This window comes from Cupressus sempervirens, chromosome 5, assembly GCF_028749045.1.
Source record: "Cupressus sempervirens isolate cs-2001-9-10 chromosome 5, ASM2874904v1, whole genome shotgun sequence".
NCBI lineage: Eukaryota > Viridiplantae > Streptophyta > Pinopsida > Cupressales > Cupressaceae > Cupressus > Cupressus sempervirens.
The window spans coordinates 313973450-313995650 of NC_143122.1; the positions used below are offsets into that span (position 1 = coordinate 313973450).

General features: G+C 35.9%; 1 protein-coding gene across 3 annotated transcripts in view; it reads right to left on the bottom strand.

Annotated features, from left to right (window-relative positions):
* The window catches only part of EMB1030 (Alanyl-tRNA synthetase, class IIc), a 154771-nt gene that overhangs the window by 63796 nt on the left and 68774 nt on the right, over positions 1–22201 (bottom strand). Inside the window, exons 2-7 of one of the 3 annotated variants that reach the window (XM_089830001.1) lie at positions 20606–20734; positions 20256–20467; positions 18760–18942; positions 12760–12838; positions 12308–12442; positions 11982–12131 (exon numbers count right to left, since the gene is read on the bottom strand). In XM_089830001.1, the coding sequence (XP_089686127.1) occupies positions 11982–12131; positions 12308–12442; positions 12760–12838; positions 18760–18942; positions 20256–20398 (690 nt within the window). In that variant the 5' untranslated portion in view covers positions 20399–20467; positions 20606–20734. The remainder of the gene's footprint in view (positions 1–11981; positions 12132–12307; positions 12443–12759; positions 12839–18759; positions 18943–20255; positions 20468–20605; positions 20735–22201) is intronic. The other 2 variants (XM_089829998.1, XM_089830000.1) reach the window with 2 other exon arrangements.

Consider the following 22201-nt stretch of genomic DNA (forward strand, 5'->3'; position numbering starts at 1 on the left):
AAAAGTTCAAGTGTACAATTCCTATCGCTCAATGCGATATATAAGCCTTTAGGAGAGACTTTTCACATTCCAACCAAAGCTCTGTCCGAATTCCCAAAATGTGACTCTTTATTACAATTATAACTCTTCGAATTTCTATTACTCAATGCATGTCAAATGACACATGTCATTACATTTACAATTCAAACATAAGGGTCCTTTTCAACTAAAAGTGACCAACAATATTAATGTCCATATTTCCATAGATAAAGATCTCTATTGTAGTTACAATCTTCAACACTCCCTTTTAGCTAGAGAAAGATCTTTAGTTGAACAACCACACAAGGTTGCAACCAAAATGTCAATGATAAAATCTCATCATATAGATCCTATAAAATTCATTGATTCACTCATGAAAACCTGTAACAATTGCTCATATTTGTGGAATCACTGAACATGAGAACCTGTAACAATTGTTCATATTCGTAGAATCACTCAACATGAAAAACTTGTAACAGTTGCTCATATTCATAGAATCACTCAACATAAAAAATTGCTTTTTTTATGGAATCACTCAACATGGAATTACTCAATATGACAGATTTGTAAAATTCATAGCCAAGCCTCTAATCATGGACTCTCTCAACATGAACTGTCATGGAATCTCTCAACATAGCATCTAACTCTCATCACGAAATCTCTCAACGTGATGACATCATGGACTCTCTCAACATGATGTTCGCTATAGCATAATGAAAGAGTTATCATAGCTGATCTTACAATCTCATTTATTAACACAAGAATAGAAATGGGCATAACAAAAACAAGACTTAGTTCCATTTAAGTCTCAAATTTTTCAAATATAACAATTAAGTCTCAAATTTTTCAAATACCACAAGTATTACAAGCATATATGAGAATGATGGGATTTCATAAGCACTCCCTCTTAATTATGAAGCCCCCCTCTGAAGCTAAAACATCTCCCTTTGAATGCAAAGTAACCTGAACTCATTATTTCATCCTATAACAAAGAGAGATATTAAAAAGCTGATAACATCAATCATCACTAATTTAGGATCAAATACTCAAAATACTTATCTCTGTAATATGCCTTTGATCAGCAATAAGTCCAAGAGTTGGACATGAAATCTGAAATCAAATAAAAGAACCATAGGTGCCACTATATATAGACTATGCGGATGATCCTAGAGCCTAAACTTCCACTATGAAATTTCCAGACCACACTTTCTATAAAATTTCTGTTGGTTGCAACAGCAGGCTATCCTACAGATAAGTTTGAATACTTTTATGGTAATACTCTTTGAACATTATGATAAAAGGAAGAGCCCATATTTGCATCTTCTTCATTGCAATCCTCTTATCAGTATTGAGATAATGAGATTTATAAACATTACTGTAAGTTCCTTTCCCAATCTAGTGTAGCTAGGATTCAAACTCTTGTCCTTGGGAGAATCTTCGGTGAAATCTAGAACGTATGCAGGATGATAACGACAATATCAACATGAATTATGCCCTATATGATAAGTTGTGCACAACGGTAGGAGTAATCCAGAATAGAAATTACCGATCACAGCATCAATCCTCTACATAACTATATATTCTCTCTACCAATAGCTCGTTCACATGATATCCAAAAGAAAAAACAAATGACAACCTGCTTCAATGCCTAAGATATGTTGTCTTAAACACAAGAGAGACATTCCAAGAAGATGAACTAATCATAATAAAGACCATGGTTAAAAAAATGGCACAAGACACATAAGATAGCAAAGAGAACACAAGGATATCAAGTCAATAAAAAATGTTCTAATTAAATACTGAACAGTCGAACAATACTAGAGCTGATAAAGGATAATGCAACCAACATAGAACTTTGAACAACATGGGAACAATAGATAAAACTCAATGTCCAACCGAAAATACTCCCCGATAGGTTCCACGCAAAAACAAAAAAATGAAGGATAAGATTGACGACACTGCATATCAAACAAAAACTACTAAAAGAAAGGCCCGATAAGGCAAAACAAAAAATAGTCCAAAAGAATCGAAGAAAACCGAACCTAAATTAAATGTCAATTACAAATTGAAAATCGTGACTCGTGGCACAATAAATATTGGATGCCGAAAAAGGAGAGGAAGGGAAACCGACAATCCACAACACAAAAAATAAATAAATAAAATGAAGACACATAAAAGCCTATGTGAGCAGTGAAGTGAATAAAACTAACGGAATAAGTAAAACAAACGAGCACAAAGGAGTAAATAATAAAAGATCTTGCCACAGAACAAGATGGAAGACATAAGAGCAAACCCTTAGCATGACCGCCACAATGATTAAAAAAGAATAAAATACAACCGACAATATACCAGAAGGTGAATGATGTCAAGAAATACAATCAGCCATCTCAAAAAATGAAGGAAGTGAACTAGGAGAAGAGATAAAGGAATGGACTCACCAAATCACCATCTTCAAGCCAAACGCAAAATAAGAAGCCGCTGAGATTTGCACTTTGTTTTTAAAATGGTTGTTCCCATCATCCATAGCTTTTGAAGTTGTCGTATTATCATTTGATTCGCTAGAAACTATCATGTTCGGCATATTCGCAAATCTACCCTTCAAATGATTGCCTCTAACTTTACACAGAATGTAACCAGATCATGAGTAAATCTTTCTAACATGATTCAGATCACCAATGTTTTTTCAAATCCTGTGATGCAAATGCTTATAAGCAACTCCCTTAATTTCACTGAGCTTAATTTCTATGATTAAGAATACATCACAAACAAACTATCTTGAATTTTTCATTTTTCATGCACTGAAGAAGAGACCAAAAGATTTTATATCTAAAAACTAAAAACTAGGCTCTGATACATGTTAAAACTAGAGCCTAGAAATCAATGAAAATAAACAACAATAAGAAAGATCCAAAATTGATACAGTAAATACCAAAAATATCCTGGGAAAACCCTTCTAGAATAATGGGAAAAGCCTAGCCACACAACAAAAAATGTCATTTTATTGATCATAAAATTCAAGTGTACAATTCCTATCGGTTGATGCGATATATATAACTTAAGGAGAGACTTTTCACATTCCAACCGAAGGTCTGTCCAAATTCTCAAAACGTGACTCTTTATTACAAATTACAATTACAACTCTTCGAATTTCTATGCCTCAACACATGTTGAATGACACGTCATTACATTTACAATTTAAACATAAGTGTCCTTTTCAGCTGAAGGTGACTAACAATAATACTGTCCATATTTCCAGAGATAAAGAGCTCTATCACAGCTACAATCTTCAACACAAAGTTTTGTAAAGCTCTAACAAACACAACCGTTATAGGTTTGTTTGGGTATTTATCCTTTAGACCCCAATGACATAGCTTAAACTGTGTTTGCTCCAGTAGAATCTTCCTCAATTCATAAAGAAACTGACAAAGCTAAACTTAATTCAATGTATTTCATGGCCTTGAAATAACTATACCGCATATACTAACACTACGACCAGCATCAAGCAACGCATAATACAAGATCAGGAATAGAGTTCAGCTACTACAAGTCTACAACTGAAGAAGGATACATCCATAGATCCTCACAAGAAGATCAACACTCCACTATGCATTTATAAGCCATCAAGAAGTAGGATGGAGATAACACATTTGATCTTAATCTTCCGAACTTGTTTTGCATCTTCTTTTGATTGTTGGGCATCTCTATCTACACATTCCACCTTTACTAAATGCACCAACAAGAGCAGTGCAAGTCCATCAAACGGACTGGAATCCTAATTGTAGTGTGTAAAGGTACTTCAAATCATGGATGAACACCAAATAAACAAAATATTAGGTTATACGCATCTACAAAACTGTCAAGGTGGGTCAAATCCTCCACTAAGGGAAATGATTTATCAACAATCAGGATAATTAAATTCCTCCATTGCTAACTCAAGTTGGCATAATAGACTGTTGCTTCTAAAGAATGGGTGACTAATCTAATCAGATTGATAACCGTGGTAGTGTCATGTCCCCAATTTTCGCCCTTCCTTAGTGACAACATTTCTAGCAGGGTTGGTCTATTATCTGGTTCCCATAGGCCAATAAAGCGTAAAGGGAACCAACTCAGGGGCTTTGAGAGTCATGCATGAGCTTCCCAAGTAGTTTGGAGCAGTAGACAACAATTTCCTACAATTTAGGAGGGATTCCTAATTTGTAGGGATTGACTAGGAGTAGTCTAGGAGGCATTTGGAGACCTCGGCGAACATTTTGGAGACTTAGAGTGCATCTCCTATTTTTTAGGAGGCATTCCTATTTTTTAGGAGGAACTCCCAGTACAGTGACAGTTCTCTCAGAGGTGCACACAGTAGGGGAGAGTCATTGGGACTCAATTTTGGTTGATTGGGGCAATCTCCTACTTTTTAGGAGCATCCCTAGATTTTAGGGATGGACTACCAGTTGACCCATCTTTTTCGGCATCAGTCACAGACAGGTGACAAGGTCAGATTCATGTTTGATTGGTCATTTTGGGCCTTTTAGGACCATTTGCGAAATATTTTAATATATTTTAATATTTCCTAAGTTGGTGATTAAATAAATTAAATAAGGTTAAGTTTTAGCCATTTTGGAGTAATAAGGGGTTTTTTGGCCTCATCTGGATGCGCATCCTATGGTGTGATAGCTCGTTGGAAAGGTCTCAAAATTCTCTAAATCTTTCTCTTCGGTCTCAGGGCATTTCAGTGAACGGAATTCTATCTATGAGGAAAAAGGTCATTTTTTAGTAACATGACCACTTTAAAATAAGAAATTATAACATTTCCACTACACAATGCCACTTGTAGACATTTAGGGTTCAATTTGCAATTGAGAGGGGGTTATAAGGAGATGGAAGCTTCATTTTAAGATCATCTTTTGCATATTGAAAAACTTGTTTTTGTGAATTGACTCTGAGAGAGCAATTCTTCATCTGGGGCACAAACCCCAGATTCTGGATTGGCTAGGACGTAGCCCTCAGCAGTTATTGGCATTGGATTCTTCAAACAGTGTGCATTGCTATCAAGGATAGAGTACGCCATTCTTTATTGTGGATTCAGGTTGCAGATTTATGGTTTCAGTGTTGCAGATTGATTCTTTCAGCTGGGACGTGATTTCTTGCAGTCTTAGGGCCGCCATTTGCAGCAGTTTGACATCATTGTTGGATGTAAGCTCCTTGGAACTGCATTGGATTTATTATTTGGCTTTATAAATCAGAAATCTGCCTAGTACGATTTATAACAATTCTGATTTAGCTCTATGCTCTTATTTATTTTCAGTCTCCTCTCATGTTTATTGTTCATTATTCATTACTATTGTGAAAACTATCAAAAAACACAAAACAAAAACAAAACCTTCTGCAACTTCTGTCTATTCTCAAAGACCATCAAAGAAATCACAGGAAAATATAGTTTATTAATTTAAAAACTACAGCAGATCAGCAAGGGCATCCATCAGGGATCTTTCAGTGGTATCAGAGCCTACATCCTGCCAGCCTGTAGGGTTTGTGAGAAATTGTCACAACAGATTTTGGCATCTGGGTATTGGATAAAAAGTTTTGATAATTCATTTCAGCATCTAGGTACTGGCAAAAAAGTTTTGATAATTCATTTTGGCATCTGGGTATTGGATAAAAGGTTTTGATAATTCATTTCAACACCTAGGTACTGGCTAAAAAATTTTGATAATTCATTTTGGGATCTGGGTACTGGATCAAAAGTTTTGATAATTCATATTAGCAGTATAGGGTTGATTTTTGCTCTGGCATGTTAGTTTCAGTTGGTCAGCGTGGTAGTTCATTATGGCAAAATTGTTAAGAGATATAACCCTGTGGAAAGAATGGGAACAATCACAACAAAAATTCAAGCTTCAATTGCAGCAGTTCAATGATTCTATGTCAAGGAAATTTGGACATGCTAGTGGATCATCATCTTTTTCTAGAAAGCATCCATTGCCACTAGACAGGAAAACGGAAGTAATTAGCATACTTGAGGAGTATAATACTCTTCCTCAATATGTTAGGGAGAACTTTCATTTCAAAGATTACATTGACATGCATCCAAAAATTTGTCATAAGGTTAAGCTTTCAAAAAAGGAATACCATGCCATAGTTGATGATATGTTTTCATGTGAGAAAGAAGATTTGTGTCAACCTATCCATGTTCATGATAAAAACACCATAATGGATCAGTCACTTGCAGGGTATGCAGAAGAAAGGCATGAAGATGTGTTATCGTTTGAGTTACAGCCTATGAAAAACAAAAATCAGTCATCATGTGGGATTCCTAAAGAAGCAATAACTCTAGATCAGGAGGAGACACATAGCACACCATTGATTCATCAAGTTGATCACAAAATGGAAGAGATTATAATCATGGATCAGTCCATTAGGGATGCTGAAAGCATATCTCCAAGGCCTGATACCTATTCTAATTTTTGCAACAGTAGCTCTAGTCATGTGGTATCATCCATTTCACATGAAGGTAATGAGGTTGTTGAGTCTTCCTATGATGGTACTCAGGTTAAGTGTGTTGCACATGAGATTTATATTGTGGATTCAAACCACAAAGGTTTTGATTGTGTTTACCCCACCTTGGAAGATGTGAAAAAGGCTCAAAAGACATGCAATGGATGGTCACATAGAGCTAAGAAGGCCAAAATGTTTGCTGCCCAAGCAAGACAACACTTACAAGAGGTCAAGGAAAGATACAATCAGCTTGATAATGCAAGAAGACAAAGAGAGTCATACATTAGATCCTTATTTCTTCCAAAGGAAGAAAGTGAGAATGTTGAGCATACAAGGGAAGAGCTTCTTGAGGTAAGGCCACAAGAAGAGCATGTTGAGATATGTGAAGAGGAAAAGAGTTATGATTTAGAAAACTCAGTTTGGTCTAGTTTGCATCATGAAGTTTATGACGTTCCTCTTTTAAAGAGCCCCTTAAAGGCTCCAAACAATAATGATTTTAGTTTCACACTTGATGGACCAGCCACAAGTGTTATTTTCATTTGTGTGGAATGGAACATAATTGATTCTGATTTGGTTAGTCATGCATCATCTACAATGGAAGGACAATTGTTAAGATCATACGAAGCATCTTGTCTTAAAGAGATAATTAGGGAGACTAAGAAGCTGCTTACTAAGAAGATATTGCATTTTGATAATGTTTGGTTTGTTTGGCATACTACACCTTGGAGTTTGTTAGTAATGGAAAACATATCAGTTATGGAGATAGAGGTATGGATCAGATTTTGGGCAGCTAAGGCAGTTAATGGGACATGTTATATTCGTTTGAACACACCCCATGGACCAGCACCTTTAGAGGAGTCACCTACCTTGGAAGGAAAGGCAAGAGAAGACCGCAAAAACATTGTGGAAAAGTATGAACATACTTCTGATTTTCTGACTTTGAACAGCAATTCTCTTTCATCTCATGAGTCAAACTTTGAACCTTGGGTTGGTTACATTCAAGTTGGGGTGTTCAAGTGTAAAGTTGATCCTTCCCTACTAAGAGTTGATGATATATTAAGTTGCATATCTAGTGGACCAGCCACAAAAAGCCTGTCTTTGTTGAGAATTAGAAACATCTCTCATTCATCAATGGGTTTATCACCTATTCCATATGATAGGGCAGCGATGTACCTTTTGATTGAAGATTCAGACTTTTTAAATATTACATTGGGCTTTCAAGATCAGAATATAAGGGACTTCGTTAGTTACATGGTTAAACAAAACATTTACTTAACAACCTTTAATGAAGGCACACTAATTTGTGGAAATATAGGTAAAGTTGCAGTAGCTGTTTGGAGGACTTGGAAAAGTATTCAACAAACTTTCCTTGCCGATGATTGGCTCATTTGTGAATTCCTAATAGCATTGGTTGTTGGTAGTAATTGTGGCTTCATTTGGAGTGAAGTTCTTAGTTGGTTAGATGAGGTACAGTTTCACAACAGCAACATAATGAGTATCAACATGCTGGAGGGATGTGTCAGTGCAAAGATTTGGGATCTTGGCATCAACATGTGTTGGGCATTTCTTCAGTGGATTCATGTTAAGTTGCTTCACTTTTGGTATACAGATGTTTACATCAGAGTAACGCAGTGGTTGGGTGGAGCAACATTTCTCAGATCTATATGGGATTCAGGAATTGATAATCCTACAATGTTGGGTACAAATGACACATGCTTTGGTTTTTCTCATGATGGCATACATACTTCATCTTCGAGTTTGTCATCTACATCCATTGATATGGCAGTGGTATCCTTGTTGATTGGTGACTCCATAGTCTTTGATTCCTTATGGACTAGTGGCTGTCCAAGCTGGAATCATTTACTACTTGACTTGGCATTGACTACATCCATGATTCAGTATGAGGACATTGAGGAGTGTTTCTTTGGGACATTTGTTGTTTGGCATTGGTATGATGACGTCTATGACATCATTCGAGTTGCTGGTCAGAATTATAGCAGCATTGTTAGGTGGTCATCTAGGTTGGAATACTGGTTTATGGGAGTTCACTTTCACACCTTGCTGGTCTGCTTCATTGTATGTATGCTTCATGGAGTGCAGTTGAGATACTTCATCTCATTCAGCACATTTGGTATTTTGGTTTGGGATCCGGGCCCTGGTCTTATTGATACATTGGTGTTTCAGGGTCCTAATGAATTGCTTCACAACTTGTGGTTCACTAATATTTATATCAGAGTGACGAAGCGTCAGCATGGTGGTTCCCTTTTGAGGCGGATTTGGAATCCTAGAATCACTTGGATTTGCAGTTCAATAGTTGAGGATGTGGAAGCCAATGTAGGCTTACTAGAGTTTCTGCCTTTAGTGTTCCAGTTTGGTTCTTTCGGAGAGCAGTTCATTGAGGAGTTGACAGAGTTGGTACACTATTTGATTGCTCTTCCTTCAGAGGGTTTTCAGGAGGTTACTTGTTTGGGTGCAGCGCAGGACAGTGTTTCTAGAAGATGGAACTACAAACCTTCCAGGATGGCTTGGAACCCTGGGATCATTCTTGGTTATGGTATGGACTTGCCTGATGTTTGTGGAGTTGGATTGACATTGCTTGAGGACAAGCAATCTTTGGGAAGGGAGGATTGTCATGTCCCCAATTTCTGCCCTTCCTTAGTGACAACATTTCTAGCAGGGTTGGTCTATTATCTAGTTCTCATAGGCCAGTAGAGCGTAAAGGGAACCAACCCAGGGGCTTTGAGAGTCATGCATGAGCTTCCCAAGTAGTTTGGAGCAGTAGACAACAGTTTCCTACAATTTAGGAGGGATTCCTAATTTGTAGGGATTGACTAGGAGTAGTCTAGGAGGCATTTGGAGACCTCGGCGAACATTTTGGAGACTTAGAGTGCATCTCCTATTTTTTAGGAGGCATTCCTATTTTTTAGGAGGAACTCCCAGTACAGTGACAGTTCTCTCAGAGGTGCACACAATAGGGGAGAGTCATTGGGACTCAATTTTGGTTGATTGGGGCAATCTCCTACTTTTTAGGAGCATCCCTAGATTTTAGGGATGGACTACCAGTTGACCCATCTTGTTCGGCATCAGTCACAGACAGGTGACAAGGTCAGATTCATGTTTGATTGGTCATTTTGGGCCTTTTAGGACCATTTGCGAAATATTTTAATATATTTTAATATTTCCTAAGTTGGTGATTAAATAAATTAAATAAGGTTAAGTTTTAGCCATTTTGGAGTAATAAGGGGTTTTTTGGCCTCATCTGGATGCGCATCCTATGGTGTGATAGCTCGTTGGAAAGGTCTCAAAATTCTCTAAATCTTTCTCTTTGGTCTCAGGGCATTTCAGTGAATGGAATTCTATCTATGAGGAAAAAGGTCATTTTTTAGTAACATGACCACTTTAAAATAAGAAATTATAACATTTTCACTACACAATGCCACTTGGAGACATTTAGGGTTCAATTTGCAATTGAGAGGGGGTTATAAGGAGATGGAAGCTTCATTTTAAGATCATCTTTTGCATATTGAAAAACTTGTTTTTGTGAATTGGCTCTGAGAGAGCAATTCTTCATCTGGGACGCAAACCCCAGGTTCTGGATTGGCTGGGACGTAGCCCTCAGCAGTTATTGGCATTGGATTCTTCAAATAGTGTGCGTTGCTATCAAGGATAGAGTACGCCATTCTTTATTGTGGATTCAGGTTGCAGATTTATGGTTTCAGTGTTGCAGATTGATTCTTTCAGCTGGGAAGTGATTTCTTGCAGTCTTAGGGCCGCCATTTGCAGCAGTTTGACATCATTGTTGGATGTAAGCTCCTTGGAACTGCATTGGATTTATTATTTGGCTTTATAAATCAGAAATCTGCCTAGTACGATTTATAGCAATTCTGATTTGGCTCTATGCTCTTATTTATTTTCAGTCTCCTCTCATGTTTATTGTTCATTATTCATTACTATTGTGAAAACTATCAAAAAACACAAAACAAAAACAAAACCTTCTACAACTTCTGTCTATTCTCAAAGACCATCAAAGAAATCACAAGAAAATATAGTTTATTAATTTAAAAACTACAGCAGATCAGCAAGGGCATCCATCAGGGATCTTTCAGGTAGAAGCTTGCATTTGGAAGTCTCTCTAATTCATCATCAATGTATCAGTATCAATGTTGGTGTCGATGCCAAAAACTCTCATGCTAAAGCTCAAAAGGGGCACCAATAATCTAAAATGATCAGAGAACAGTTTTCTCTTCCCTTCGTTGATGTCAGTATCAGCAATACTGTCAATGTCAAAAAGTCTCAAGCTAAAACTCAAAAGGGGCACCAAGAATCTGAAATGACTAGGGAGCAGTTTTCTCTTCAATAGTTGTTGATCTTCTTCTCCCTTGTCAGAACTTATAAAAATACATATTGTTTGAGGCATAAAGGATTCAAACTCTATTCTTTAAGACTTCTAGAGTTACAGAGTCCAACATAAGGGCTTTAAGACTTTTCACACAAGTGACCTTCCCCCTCCTCAACCTAGAGGTCAAGTTTTTTTCATGGCTCAAGTCCTTCATCATGTGGGAGCAGCATATATTGTTGATAACTTTACGTCTGTTGACATGGATTTCTGTACAAACATAAAATAATCAAATCTTCTCTACAGTTCTATTTGTGTCTGTTTTATAGATGATCCTTATCTTCTTGCAGATAATCATTTTTTGTTTATCTATGCATTCTGTTTGTTGTTTTAAAATCCATGTGTTGACCCCTACACTGCTCTCGGAATCAGGATTTGCTCAAAGATTAAATGAAATCTATTACAATCTCAAACAGAACACATGGGCATACTCACTGAGAATAATCACTTTTGGCAGTAGCAACTAAAGATTTTATTCATAACTAGGGTAAACAAAAGAAAGAGGATTAATCAAAAGTTCAAGGTTTCCTATAGAACATTCTTGTCAAAATAATGGTCCCATTCCCTAAATTTAAAAAATAGCTGATATTTTTAGCTACTGTAAAGCATATATTCTTTTGGCCACTAATAGGCCCCCAGTACAGCCAATGAGTCATAAGTAGCTGAGGTTTCAGCCAGATTCATATATAATAGGGAATTTGAAATTTACCACAGGAGATCACAGTAGAAGTTCAATTTTGCATGCACTTAAACTAGGCTTGAATATTTCTGGAAAATCAACGATATGAATTTACTATTTATTGTTCTCCACCAAAATGGGCAATACAATGAAATATAATCTGCTGTTCCTAATGAAAAAAGAAGATCAAACTAAATAGGAAGTTTAGAAATATGCATCAAAAGAATCAACTAAAATTGTGTTGTTCAAGTGTTCAGATGATCAAAAGCTTAAAGAATTATTTGATTGCCTCCATCTGGGATTATATCAAATAAAGAAAAAAAGAATTTTGATTTCTTTCTTCCCAGTACCTCAAATCAAAGATGAGCAGCATGAAAACTGGAGTTCAAAAGACGTGGAGATCATAACCTTTTGAAGTATCTGAGCCATGCGTTCAAGCCCCATTCCTGTATCAATATTCCTACTTTCTAGATTCTCTAGACTTCCATCATCATTTCGGTTATATTGCATGAATACAAGATTGTAAAATTCTATAAATCGTGTACCATCCCCCAGATCCTGTCACAAAACAACAAGACAACAAAAATCAAAAAGTTAGGAATAGCCAAAGCCACACTGCAATGTCGCAATTACCTCATTTTGCAACCAACGGTAAAAATCTTAAAATTAGAAAGATAATTATCAACCAAACAAATACAAATTTCAAACCCATCAAATATAAAAATATAACATACTGCGCCTGCATGACCTCTATCAGGATAGAAATCATAATATATTTCAGAGCAGGGACCACATGGACCTGTTGGACCACTTGTCCAAAAGTTATCTTCCTCTCCCATACGCTTAATCCTCTCTTCTGGAACCCCTACCTGCAAGACTTGCACATTAAGGATTACAATAATTATAAAACTGCTATAATGATCTGCCATAACATGTTTGAAATATAGAAATAGAAATCATCAATTTCAAAGAAAAAGTTATCTACTTCCCCCGGGATATTGAGGACCCAACAAAATTTAAATTTCAATAACTAAAAACATAAAGGCTAATACACATGTACATGACTGGAAGTGATCATTCCCATATTATTCCCTTTGTATATCATAGAATGAGAGAAGGGAAAACAAACGAGAAGATAAAACTTTTGCAATAGCCAAAAATATTCTTCCAGTATAAAAAAACTTACCTTGTCATTCCAAATTCTAAAGGCCTCATCATCATCCTTAAAAATGCTGATCCAAAGCCTCTCAGCAGGAAGCTTGAACCTAGCAAACCAAATTAATATTGAAGAGTCAAAAAGATGCTCAGTAAAAGTGCCCAACCACTCATTTATAAATTTAAATTATTGGAACCATAGTTGGAAAACTTGCCGTAGCCAAGAACTTGCCAACTCCTGAAAAATAAATTTGGCAAAAACTCGGGAACTAAAAAATTGCTTATATTTAATTAGAAAAGCTTTTTTTGGCAAAATTTAATGAGACGAAGCATCCAATGAATCAATAAATGAGAACAAAAAAGAAACAAGCTTAGTCTAAATATATTTAAACACGTGTACAAATTGCATTCTCTTGAGGAATTTTTTTTTTTGATCGGTAGGGGGGCCGAAGCCTAGATTAATGATTATTAGTTGTTGTAATTAATTATTATTATGTATTTTTGTATTAAGCTTGAATAGACTCAAACCCAAGACCTCCCACATGAGAGGCTCACAAGTTACCCTTGTGTTGTCGACTCTTGCCTCTCTTGAGCAATATTGATGACTGGAAGAAAAATAGTAAATAATTCATGTAAAACTAAAAGTACATACATCATCCCAATTACATCTTCCCCTTTCCATATCTAGTAAAAACTAAAGGAGAGGTAAAACTATAAGGTCTAGTCCTAGAAGTCTGCATTGGGCATGAATATGCCTCCTCGCATGGTATGTTGGACTAAGTCTATGGCTTATGCTCCATCCTATATGTAGCTCCACCTCTAGCTTACCTTGGCACTAGCAATGACTACTCTTTCAACTCAATGTCATCTAGTGTGACATCCGCTTCAAACCTGCCTTAAATCTGCTTTGAATTGATATAAATGAGTTTGCAAGTGTTTGGAAGACTATTTTTCCCCTCTACGCAAAATACAAGTGAAGAATTGAGAAATGAAATTAACTTAGATCGTGTTTTGCCTTTATGTGTTCATATAAAACTACAACCGAGTTTTTGTAAAGTTGCAAAAACTCGCGAGGCCAAAAAATTCAGCCAGTTTTTACAACTTGGAGAGTACTCTGCCAGTAGCACATCTATGATTGCAACTACTTTCAAGAATTTCAAATCAGGTATGCTCCTGTGACATAGATATTAGATGTCAAAATGTTAAACCTGTCATCATACAATAAAAAAGCAGTGGAACATTGCATGACCAGTAGTTCTGTTCTAAGTTGCATGCTTCAAATTCGAGTTCGTGAATCATAAAATTCGGATTAAGTTCAGAAAGGGTGAAAATTCGCTGAAATTCGAACCTTATGGATGAAATTCAGCATATCCTGTGGCTTAAATTTTTTCAATGCATGAGAGCATTGTAGACTTATAGCTTGATACTTATCCAAAGGTTAATCCATTTTCCAGTGCAAAAGACAAATTACCAATGATATCCAAATGTCATAATATTTTACTGATTTTCTGATATTTTAATGATTATATGACTTTGCAAATATCATTTGCATTTTTGCCTACTTCCCTAATTGCTTGCTTACATGCATGCCTGCTTGTCTGCCTCTTTGATTTCTCACACCCTCACTTTTGTGCTTGCTTGCTTGCTGACTCATTACCTTACTCGCTCATTACTTACGTACTTAAGTAATCAATTACTAATTGCATACTTACTTGTTGCTAATTCATTTCTTTACATACTTGCTCGCTTACTTTCCCATTCAATTACTCACCCACTTGCTCACATATGTACTTTTTCTCACTCATGCACAAAAATGCAGATATTTCTACATAAAATTATATATCCACACACATATGCACACAAGTGCATAAACATAGCCATGCAAATATAGAGAAACAGGCACATAGAGGCACATAAAGACATGATACTAATTGGCATGCTCAGACACACATACAGAGTTTAAAGATGTACCAACCAACACAAACTGATCTGTAGTTAATGCCGTTATAGTGGCAAATTAATTCATTGGTATGAATTTACTTAGTCTTATGACTTACAAAGAATTATAGGTAGGTTTAATGCAGTGAATAGACAGTGTATTTGTAATCATTTGTAATGTTTATATTATGTAAGGGAACTTTATAATATTTAATATTAATGTGTATGTTAATAAGTAGTTTACATAGTAGCTAAACAATTATGGTCTAGCAAACATGTCTCTCAATTTACTTTCATCTATGCCGACTGATGATACTCTCGTACCATTTATGTTGATGCACACATTAATTGACAAAATTGCAGCTAACTATCATTTTGAGTGTTGTATATATTACCTTGTCTTATTCTCGGCTAATACAATGTATTGTTTAGTGGTAAACAATTTTGGCATCATTGACCCTATGAAGTTGAATCACATAAATGTACAGCCAACAATAATCATGGACAACACACCAAAGAGGTGGAATAATTTTGTGTGATGGGAGCTGTTGATTATAAGAGGATCTGCTGCAAATGTACTAATCACTACCATTATATGTGGTGTCGTCGGTAGATATTGTGTAGCCGATAGGGTGTGTGTTAGGATGTATGTCGTCGGTAAATGCCCCTTTGGGAAGGTTCTTGTTATGTAGCCGACATGTTGTATGTAGCCAACAGACCCCTTCGGGAAGGTTCTTCAAAAAGTATATATACATACTCCGGGATCATTGTAATCATCATAGCATAATGTAATATCTTTGGCATATGCAAATAATACAAAGAGTTTTGTTGTTCTTGTTCATTGGCTGCGTGCATTAATCTATTTACCTCATGCTGTAAACATTTGGCGCCGTTAGCAAATCCCTAGCAGAGTTGGTGCTTACAAAGAGAAGACGGGCAAAGGCTGGGCAAAAGCTCGGGAGACAACGGAGAAGGCTCGGGACGAGATGGCCAACCGACTTGCCACCCAACAGATTGCATGGGAAGCAGAGCGGACAGCCCTATTAGCACAACTCGAGGAAAGTGCATGAAGGAAGCAGCAAGCAGAACAACAACTAACAGCAGCAGAACAGCATTTGACATCAGCACTACAGGAGAAGGACTCAACGAAGAAGGCTTATGATCAGAAAGAAGTTGAGTGCCAAGAGGTCACTTTGATGCTAAAAGTAGTGGAGTAAAACTCTCAGATCAGAGCTGATTTGAAGGTCTGGACGGATCAAGTGTATCAACTTCGACGCAGCCGGTCTTCACAGTTTGAGACACAGCCTTCTGGCTCATGATGTCTATGTATGATGTCTATGTTGTTTTATGAATAAATGTAATTAGTTGTTTTGAGTTTTGTTGTGTTCTCTTTCGGAGACAACTTTTCTTTTTGGGGGGATAATGTCATCAGTAGATATTGTGTAGCCGACAGGGTGTGTGTTAGGATGTATGTCATCGGTAAATGCCCTTTCGGGAAGGTTCTTGTTATGTAGCCGACATGTTGTATGTAGCCAATAAACCCTTTCGGGAAGGTTCTTCGGAAAGTATATATACATCCTCCGGGATCATTGTAATCATCATAGCATAATGTAATATCTTTGGCATATGCGAATAATACAAAGAGTTTTGTTGTTCTTGTTCATTTTCTGTGTGCATTAATCTATTTACCCCATGCAGTAAACATGTGGTAGGTGTTTTTCAAATGCAAAATCCTCTCATGTTTATATTGAGCATAGATCATGAATAGACATGTCCGTTCATGGGACATGTCTATTCGATAATCAGATAATTAATATTAATCATAGTTATAGTTATATATATATATTTCTCTTATACATCAATAAACTTATATCTCGAATATAATATATATATATCTAATAAAAGCTATTAAACATCAACACTCCCTTTTAGCTAGGGAGGATAAACACAAGACATATATTACACCATTGGTAATATTAGGAAGTCACACATCAAGGAAGTCTTTGATCAGAAGACTTCCATTATATGATATCATATGGGTATTGGCCTATCAGAATGTTAACACATTACATTCACCAAATACATTTTTAATATCATATTAGATAACATGAGTATTGGCCTATTAGAAAATCAATCAAATGATATTCACCAAGTACTCAGAGTACTGACCTATCAGAACATCAACTAAATGATATTTACCAAGTACTCAATGTGGTAATGGCCTATCAGAATATCAACATAGGATATTCACCAAGTACCTAAAATATATCTATACAAACAACTTGTAGATAGTCAAATTAATGGCATCTAACACCTATTTGTTGATTTATAAGATAAAGCCTTTTCATGATTTATTTCAACATTTACACAAAAGGTATATCGTGATACAAGCTATTTTGAGGTTGTCATCTTTCAATTGCTCCTCCAAATACAAGTGATAATCATTTGGAAGTTGTCACTTCCTCATGATGTACCCAAGAGGTAGGCTCATACACACATGGCGTCAAAAAAGTTCACATGAAGTCAACAAGAAGTATGTCAAAATTATAGTCAATGTTATGCAAAGAATATAGTTTGTATGATTTTTTTGTTATATTGCTAATGCCTTTAAAGTTATTCAACACTTTGTCATTTTACTTAAAATTGGATCTAGTTTCAAAACCACTGTTGGGTCCGGACAAGGTTTCACAATGCGCCTTGGACCCAGCAAAGCCTTGTCTTCATAATGTCCTCTAGAAAGTCTAAAACGTTAAAATCTCAATTGCTGATCTTTTCAGTTAGTTTTGGAACCACCATCAGTTTCTCATGAGGTTCGCACAACCCATATCAAACTCGATAGAGTCTTTCGTTCCCAAGTGCCAAAACCTTTCAAGGTCACTTGTCTTTCTAAAATATTGGTAATGGTGGAGGTTTTCACAATTTCTTTGGGAGCCGCTGAGGTTTCCGTAACTTGGTAATTTTTCTAAAAGGCTTCCCTTAAGAGAAAAAAGGAAAATGCTCACTTGATTTTGAAACCATTGTTAGGAGCCAATTGTTGAAGATTGTAGCTGCGATAGAGATCTTTATCTCTGATTTTTGAAATAGAGATAAAACTTTTGTATTTTGTAACCAAGTGGAGAAGATATTAATTATAATATTCAAGGTAATAGTATATGAAGAGACATGTGTCATGTTTTTGGAAATTAAAGATACCTTCGATTATGATATGGAGCCTCTCAATTGTATACAGATGTAACTGCTTTGTGTATTGAGATATGATATCAAGTGGAAAGCACTGTACTTAAACATTTATTATCAATAAAGAGATTTTTTTTGGTATGGTTGGGTTTTTCTCTTCAAGTTGAAGGGTTTTCCCAAGATAAGTTCTTGTGTTTTTTGTACCTTTTATTCTACTTTTTCCTTACTGTTGTTTATCATTATTTTTGAGCAAAACATTAACACGATATTTGTAATATCCTTCACTTGTTTGAACATGGACGGGAAGAGATTGGAGACGTTGTGATATTCCATATCGCGAACTACTGGAATCGCATGAATCCACTTTTAACTTATCAAAAGGGGGAGATAACGTTTTAACGCATATGTTGTGTAAATGAGGAGGGCTGCCCTGAGCTTCAAATAGAATATGATGACTAGGCGTACGGTTTCGTAATGTGTAGAGTCTAGAGGCCGTACGGTGGAGGGAAAGTCTATTGTCATACAGTGGTAGGATTGATGGGCTGTATGGTGGATATGGGCAAGGCGTATGGTGGTAGTTAAGACTTTTTCCATTAGTATCTTTTATTTTTCTAAGGAATTTGCTTCCATCCTCAATGTATATGCTTCTATCCTCAATATATATTGAACAATTTCTATCCCTGACATATATGTTTTGACATATATGTTTTGAACAATTAACATATATTATAACAAATACAATACTAACCACTAGTTCACACACAAGACAATAATTCTTCGTACCTGTTTTGACTCCAGCTCAAAAACAAGTATAAGGTCTAGACTCTAGAGTTTCTTCTTTATTGTAACTCAGTCATACATTGCTCTTCTAAGTGCAACTCAGAAATAGAAATTGGAAAACAGTTAAGAGTCATACATACTCCTTAGTAGCAAGCTCCCATGCCCATATAATAGCCTCATATTTAAAGTAGTCTCCAAAACTGAAGTTGCCAAGCATTTCAAAGAATGTTTGATGTCTTGCAGTTCGACCCACATTCTCCACATCATTAGTTCGAATACATTTCTGAGCAGTGGTAGCACGTTGCACTTGCCTAGGTGCCTATAAAAAAAAATTACATATCATCAGATGCATTATATATTAATGATAGGTTTCAAAGCACTTTAAAATAGGAAAATATTTTTCTTCCACAGCCCTGAAAAGAAACAAACTTGTACCATCCCATTAAATTATGCAGTTGACCCCAGATGAACATTACAATTTGATACACTGAATAAAATGCTCTTGAATATAAGCTGCATATGATTATAGAATTATAGATGTGCACAATATATAAAGAAGTTAACTTGCAACTTTCCATTATAAGTAGTAGTTGCCACAAGTTCCTTTCACTGTGCCATTTTAAAGTTGAATGAGGATAGTTGCCTTGTCTAATTTGCATTTGATAACAACTTGGATTTGATCTCCAAATATTCCTTGAAGAAGACCCAAACAAAACATCTACAGGAACCATAGGCAAGAGCCTCCAACACAACGGTAACTTGTGAGCCTCTCATGTGGTAGGTCTTGGGTTCGAGTCTACTCGAGCTTAATAGAAAACACATAATATTAATTAATTACAATAACTAATAATAATTAATCTAGGCTTTGGCCCATTACCAATAAAAAAAATTAAAACATCTACAGGAACCTCTAATCACAATTTATCTTCATTCTTAGCTTAGATATGATTCTACTTTATTTTTACTTAAAAAAATATAATTTGTGTTCGCTTTTTGTACATATAGCATATATGGACTCTGCATTTCAAGATCAAACAACAAGCTCATTTTGAGTCTTGACTATCACATGCTAAGAGCCTAAACACATAAATCTAAGATTATTATGGAACTTGTTTAATGATTTTGGCAAAATGTGACTTGTGAATAAGCTTATTACTATTTTAACTTTAAAACTAATGTGGTTTCATAGTTAGAAAACTCAGCAGACTCACCAAGACTCGCATATCCTTTGGCTGGCTAAATCCTGTTGCCATGGACTTGCAAGGACTCCTGAGCTTTTAGAAAGCACCAGAAACAGACTTCAAACCCCTTTCTTTAGTTTTTTCTTTCCCGAGTCAAAGTCATATTCTGGGCTTCTGAGTTCGTGCAGAGTCCAAGTTTTCAATCTATGAATGGTATCATATGTGTGAAAAGATTTGAATCTGCTTCTGTTTCAATACTTTTCTACTAAAAACAACATTGAGATCTGTGTTTGGCTATATGATTGATTATTTAAACAAAATTCATCACTCAATCAGATAAAAAGATTATTCAGAACAGCTTAAATCATGGAATTCTTCTTTGAGGTTCAGTCATAAAAAGCTATTCATGATAGATTTGACTGCAAGAACTCTGTAATGTGGAGAAACCAACCTGACCAAGAAATATAGGCTTAAACTGAAGCATGCCTGCAATTGTAAGCAGAACCGTAGGATCATCTGGGACAAGAGAAGAACCAGGCAGAATCTTATGACCACGTGATGCATAGAACTCAAGAAATTTATGGCGAATGGCATCCCCACTCACTGATTGATCCTTGGACAATGCCTTTCCAGTGGGGTCTTCTCTGTTAGTTTCTGCCAGTGCTGAGAGGAACAAATGACAGAATCAATTGTGAACTATAAAGCCAAATGAAAGCACACCACCTAAAAGCTGCCTTACTGACTAATTTGCAAAGCGAGTACCCAAATTTTAACAAAAATTTAGTAAACATTGTAATGAACCTGAACTATTTCTAACTGACAGCTTGAGTTTCTCTGGAGCTTTTAAGTTAGCATTTCTACTCTTTGCATAGTTTTGAGAAATTAAGACGAAAAAGCTTCCTTGACGTGAACCCACACTCAACTTGCTACCTGCAGTCAGTCATGCAGTATTTGAAGTTAGTGATCAAAACAATATCAGTTGAATTGCCATATATACTCATGCATTTCTTAAATCGGTAATAAAATAAAAGTGGCAAGTCCTCAGTATTGCACAAAACAATAGAATCAAATCAAAATGCAGGAAATAGTATAACAGAATAGTAAGATACAATAATGGCAACCAAGTATCATTAGTTTTGGATTTTCAATAGACACTTCAAAAGGTATTGTAACTTTCTGCTGTTAAAACTACTACTTGAAATGATGAACCAAAGTAATAATGTGTCCCAAATAGAGTATAATAGAAAATATCTGTGTTCACGTGAAGTTCTTATAGAAGTCGACCAGATATAATTAGCCAAGGATCAGACTGCTTTCCCTGGCCCCACAAAGTCTACACAAAACGTAGAACAATTGCCAAACAAACCACAACCATTAATAAACAACTAACTACCTAATGCTGACATGTGAAAAATACACAGTTAGGCACAAAACACAATAAAGGTGCATTATTCTAACTACATCATATGCTGCAAAACAAAAAGTCATCTTCCAGACAACAATTGAAACAAAACAATAAATCAGGTAATATCAGGTAAAGTTTTACAAATGGGAAATGTTACTATCAAGGGAAGACCTTCATGTCAACACTTCCTGCCAGCAACCAAGATAGCTTTATCATAATCTCACTGTTTCACAACCAATAAACATTCTGTAGCAAAATAAGGACAATAATCTATAGCGTTTGTTTCAACTAGAAGCAGAAAGTGAATTTGTGAACCAGCATATCTAGTGCATAAGATTACAAATTATAGTAGAATGCACTCACAATGGCCACACAATTTAATAAAGAATGGAGGACCAAAGAAACAGGTAGTCAAGTTAGAATGTGCATTACACTCTGAAAAGGTTTTGTCAAGTTGATCACTGAACAAACAATGCTTCAGGCTCTTCAAAACTATTCTAATCGTGAAAATCCTTTGCGATTAGTCCAAGGGCGTGAGATGTACCTTCACTCAATTCACCAACTTGTAGAAAGGATCCCCTGTTGTGAATGTTATAGTCCAAAGAAAAGCTAATTGCAAAAGGCTATAGAGATGTAGTAGACGAATCACCTTTGGCTTCAAAGGTAATCTCACTAGATAGTCAACAAGAGATAAATGGGGAAGCCATACAATAGCAATAAGGTGGAAATCACCCAATCACTCAATATGTTGGAACCTTTAAATTTTGGCAAAATTTAGTGTTCCCCTAATAGTATATATTAAAAATAACACTGAAAGGTCTTGAATAGTTATCTCCTATAGATATATTTGACAGGGCATCAGCAAGCTTTTGTATTTGATCCATACATAAAGTTGAAGCTACTTAAGTTTTCTTAAAAAATGTGTCACTATCCACCTGTGAGCAAGGGTCTAATTTCCTGCTCTCCATATCTACCTTACAAATCAGCACATT